At 42.6% G+C, this 5,494-nt stretch overlaps 1 protein-coding gene across 1 annotated transcript in view; it reads right to left on the minus strand.

Annotated features, from left to right (window-relative positions):
• AMMECR1L (AMMECR1-like) overlaps positions 1 to 5,342 on the minus strand; it is a 10,322-nt gene extending 4,980 nt beyond the window's left edge. Inside the window, exon 1 of the mRNA XM_009073576.1 lies at positions 4,896 to 5,342. Coding sequence (XP_009071824.1) covers positions 4,896 to 5,302 — 407 coding nt within the window. The 5' untranslated portion in view covers positions 5,303 to 5,342. The remainder of the gene's footprint in view (positions 1 to 4,895) is intronic.
• Positions 5,343 to 5,494: the final 152 nt, after the last annotated feature.

The following is a 5,494-nucleotide window of genomic DNA, read 5'->3' on the forward strand; positions in this document are numbered from 1 at the left end:
GTTCCTACTCAAACATCACCTGGATTTCCATTTTTCTGTCTACTATCATGAATTTACAGGCATAACAGCAGATTCTCCAACTCAGCAGGCTTCTTTCAAGCTGTTAAACTTGAAGTCATGATTAAGCCTTAAACAACAAGGAGTTCAGAACAACAGAGCTCTATGCAGAGATAAACAGGTAAGGATGACTGTGAACATTACATACAAAAAATGAACTTCTGTAGAAGTGAATGAAATTGCAAACAGCTGTAGAGAGAAACACTAAAGAAAGGACAGTGGTGGCTGCAGCTCTACAAGAATGTCCAAATATCTGGAAAATTTTGTAAGGCAACTGCTGATGCTGATCAAATTACAAACCCAGGCTGAATGATTCTATGGCTTGTTCAGATTACAGAGTACTGAACACAAGACATGGGCCCTCCCAAGCCAAGCACAAATAAGAAACTTGTCATTGGCAATTCCAAACATTACCCTGTGGATTTCCATTGAACTTTAAATAATACAATAGAAAATGTGCAGTTAAGAAAATAATTTTCTGAGATTAACCAAACACTGACAGGAGTTCTGAACAATTAAGACTGATTCCACAGCACAGACACTGACTTTCCTCAGACTCTTGAAGCACTTGTAAGCAAAGCATCTTTGCAGCAAACGTTACAAAAAATACTATGACACAGTTCAGACAACAAAACCAGCAACAGAGCTTCTTATGTCATATAGCTGTAGTGATAGAGCAATGCCCAGCAATGTCCCTCACAGCAACAATGGAAGTAAAAATCTATCACTGCATGAATCCATCATTCAGGATCTAGTTACTGCTGTGACCAGTGACAGAAGTACAACCCAGAACAGCAAATAACCTTTAAGTGAAGAGAGGGCTGTGTGGAGACCTCATAACAACCTCTCGGTGTCTGAAGGGGCTACACAGAGCCAGAGAGGGACTCTCTGATAGGAACTGCAGTGACAGGACAAGGGGTAATGGGGATAAATTGAAAGAGGAAAATTTAGATTAGAGATTAGGAAGAAGTTTTCCCTGTTCTGGTGGTGAGACACTGTCCCAGGTTGCCCAGGGAGGCTGGGGCTGCCCCAACCCTGGCAGTGTTCACAGCCAGGTTGGATGAGTCTTGAGCAACCTGCTCTGCTGGGAGGTGTCCCTGCCCAGGGCAGGGGGGGAACGAGATGATCTCTAAGGTCCATTCCAACCCCTAAAATTCTATGATTCTATGAAGTTGTAATTGTGAAGGACTTTGACCACAGAGGAAGCAGAAACATCTTTCCACATCCATCAGCCACCTGCTTGCCCAAGACAGGGGATTTACTGTTCCAGTTTTCCAACAACACTTCAAGGTACTTGGAGAACATTATTTCTCTACACTTTCATCTATCTACTCTATGTTGAAAGAGAAAACAGGAACAGAGCATAAGAAAATGCATTAAAAAGCTTTAAAAAAAAAAAAAGATACTAAACTTACACAGGAGATGTCTGAGAAACACAACTGTCACAAGCTCAGTGGAAATTTGCCCCAATCTAATGAAAGTTTTGAAACCATTGCTTAGCTCAAGTGACACTCACCCCAAACAGAGAAGGCAAGGGAGAAATTAAAAAGCAGCACTGACAGAATACAAATCTAAGTAAGTTCCCCTTCGATTCCAATTGTATGTTCACATTTTCAATTCACCTCTTCTCCTTCCAAAGGGAGAAAAACAGCCACACGTTTCCACGGAGCTGTGACACAGCTTTCTGCAGCTATAATTCAAGAGATATTATCAGAAGGGACAGGATAATCGCATTTAGAAGACTCTTATATTTTAAACTACCTTAAAGTACATTTTAAACAATTTTTCACTGTGGTCATAACAACTGAGGCTTAAAAAAAATTTTCCATTTTCTACATGTATAGAAAATGTCACTATTTTCACTGCAGAGAAGGTGTTTCTGTCTCTGAGGAACAAATGCACTCAGCAAATTGCAGGTGCAGCTGACAGTAAGTCCATTGTTCCAGGGCCCCTCCTTGAAAACTGTATTTCCCAGATGTACTGGGAAAAGTCACAACAATCTTTTGTCCACCCAAGAGCACTTACCAGTACTTTGCAGTCATATCCGCAGCAAATTATGGCAACTGTTTGTCCCCAGTCACAACATCCCACTTAGGTGTGCTTGATGAAGGTTTCTAGGCTGAGAGGGGAATTTCAGCAACTAAAAACTAGCTTCTCCAATTGCAGCTACAAAGGGAATTTTAAAGTGGAAAAATACAGTTTGTTCAAATCAGAGTTCAGCTTGTACTAGGGAAAAACCTGGTACAGAACAGATTTAATGATGCAAATATCTTATTATATGTCATGTGGCAACTAGGAACTTCCATGGTATAGTTTTAGCACAAGTTTGTAACACCTACTATTAAAAAAATCAAACACTGAAGTACAAAAGTGGCAGAAGTAACCAATTAAATATTTGCATGACATACAGATTTCAGATTGTTATTTCCTCCAGGACCCCGAACAGCAAAGAGGATTTTTTCCCCTTACCAAGTTAATTCAGACATAACTACAAGTCTTGCAGTGCTACTGTCTCACCACTGACTTGTGAATGTCACTGCCAACAATGAAACAAGGGAACCTCACTCCACAGGTACCTACCAGCTCCATAATTCCCATCAAGACTGTTGTCCATGTACACATTCTCTCAGGCTAGTATGAAATTCACATTGGTTTTCAAGTCACAACTCTGTAACTTTTACGTGACTACTTTGTGCATACCCAATCCTGACCTTCACACCTACTTTTATCTTTACTTTAGGGTTCAGCACCACTTTAAAAGATCTGTTATCCAGAATAGGTTGTGCCACTTTCTATTCCATCAACAGTCTCTTCTCTGTCTGTGGAGAGACTTCACGTATCAACCTTTGTTTTGTTCAAAGATTTCTTACACTGGCTGTCATAAAGGACAACAATGCAAATTATTTATGTATTCTCACTTTGCCTACTCTTACGTTTGATAACAGTTGGCTTGAAGTTCATTACGTGACTGTCTCAAGTGGGACAGATCATCCCTGTGTGCTGCAAATCCCATGCTTCTCCCTGGGCTACATCCAACTATGCACTGGAACCAACAGCACAGATGCTGAAACACAAGAAAATTCAGGTAAGCATTTGCCCACAGGGGAAGAAGAAGGAAGGGCTGTTTATGCTTTGGTGTGCTGATCTAAAGGCCTTGTGATTATGAGCACAGAAACACCCAATGAACAACTTTTAACTTTTCCAGTCTGGGCGTAAAATTCCCCCAGCGGATACTCCCCAAAGAATGTCCTTTTTGAAACTAGCCAGCAGAAAAGGCAACAATATCCAGCCAGAAATCTCCTCTGACACCAAAAGAATGCAGCTTATAAAACCATCTCTCCTACTGACTTAACAGAACAACAACAACAAAAGCCCTTGGCATTTCAAGAGACAAAATAATAGGCAGACTAACATGAAATTTTCTGAAAGAGCCTCCCCAGTGTAGGTATGAACAGCAGAAATGCTTCAGCCTGGGGAGTCCCTGGAACTATTCGATATTCTAGTCCAGAGCGTTTCTCCATTCATTTGTATTTACAGTATTAAACAGCTTAGTCTGCAGCAGCATTCAGAACATGTATCCATAATCCTGCTCAGATAATAAATGCATGCAAGTACAACCTACATCCAGCCTGACAGCAGTAAGGTGGGCAGACACTGAATACATGGGAAAAGTCCTTGACCTGTTTAAGCCATTGCTCCTTTACATCAATTTAAAATTCATTAACTTAAATTAAGGATGTTAACAACTTTTTATTTTACGTATTGCTCTGGAGATGGCCCCTGGAGGGGTGTCAGAGGGTGTATCTGTCATAATTCTTTCCCATATAGTTCTTTGTATTTTGACAACATTAACATTTCCACACCTATACATTCAACCTTCAGATAAATGTTAACTAAATCTCACCAAAGCAAAACAGCTCCATAAATCCTGTCCCTCACGTCTCCTTTCCTCCTAGCCTTGGTATCACCCTTGAAAGTCAACGCTCTTGGCAACGTTGGGTTTATGACTGGACTCAATGATCTTAAAGGTTTGTCCAACCTAAACAATTCTGTGATTTCTCCCCACATTGCCAACATCTACAACTGGCCATTTTTAGGTTCCCCTCCCTGTTAAACCCATTCACTTGGACAGCTGAACATCTCTGTGAGCATCCTTGTCTAATTTGTTTCAGGATGAGCTGGAAACTCATTTCAAGTTCTTTATTCCCTTTCCATTTGTTTTGCAGAAGGAAGTCTCTTCCTCGGTCCTTCACCAAATTAGTGTTTAACATTAGAAGTAGGATCCTCTTCAAATTAATAACATACCCGGTCCTTCACCAAATTAGAGTTTAACATTAGGAGTAGGATCCTCTTCAAATTAATAACATTATTTTACTGTTCCTCAAGTACAATTTTACAGGAGGCACAGCTGAATTAACTTTTTGCAGAGAAATCTCTCGAAGAAAGGAGAGGGCAGACTTGTCCCAGGACACTACCATGAACTGGGTGTGCATTCCTCAGTAAAGGACACGACATCTCACAGAACACACAGGCTGTGAGCTGCAGAAGCACCACACCTCCACACACCTAGCCTAGCTCTCTCCGTAGAGCAAAGCATGTTCTCCCTTAAAGGCCTCTCTTCAAAGCTCACTCATCTCCACCAACAAACAGAATACTTTTACTCTTGTGCACTTACAGCACATCATTTTTGTTCCTGGCAGACCAAGCAAGCAGCAGAACACTCCCTTTCCTCTTGCACACCAAATCTCCCACTCCCCAGAGCAAACCCTTCATCCCTCCCCGACCAAACCACAGCTCTGGATGCTGTTTCCCAGCTTTCCTCCCAGGGATGTACTCACTAGGGGTCATTGGTAAATCGAGGAAGCCGTGGCTGAGGGAAACCATAGAGATGACAGTAGAGTACATCAAAGCAGTAGCAGCACATCTCCGCTGTCACCACCAGGTTCTTGGTGCTGTTGGCAGTTCCATTGGGCCGAGTCAGTGGGCTCAGAGCTCCTGAAGTGGGATTCATTCGAGTAATGGGGGAATTTCCTGGGCCCAAAGTCAAGTCAGATACGTTCTCCCTTCCATTATTCCCGTCTGTGTGCTGGTGGTTCTGAAGAGGACCTGAACTGGAGCCTGGTACAGTTGTGGTCTGATTCCCATGACTGTGCGTTCCACTCCCAGACAGTTTGGGCTTCTTCACCCCACAACAGCCAGCTGCCAGCTTGGGCTCAAGTGGAGGAACACAGCGTCTTTTTCCCATCCTGCTTCACAACTCGCTGCCGGGAGCACTGCAGAACCCTGGCAGGGAGGGGGTGGGGGGGGAAAAAGCAATACACAGTTACAGGTGAAAATCCAGCAGCTCCTTCCTTGCTTCTGCTAACATGCCAGAGGGGTTTGCTGCTGCAACAGAGAGAGGAACAAACTCCTCACGACGTGTGACCAAGCACAGCAC

Source organism: Acanthisitta chloris, unplaced genomic scaffold (assembly GCF_000695815.1).
Source record: "Acanthisitta chloris isolate BGI_N310 unplaced genomic scaffold, ASM69581v1 scaffold21064, whole genome shotgun sequence".
Lineage (NCBI taxonomy): Eukaryota > Metazoa > Chordata > Aves > Passeriformes > Acanthisittidae > Acanthisitta > Acanthisitta chloris.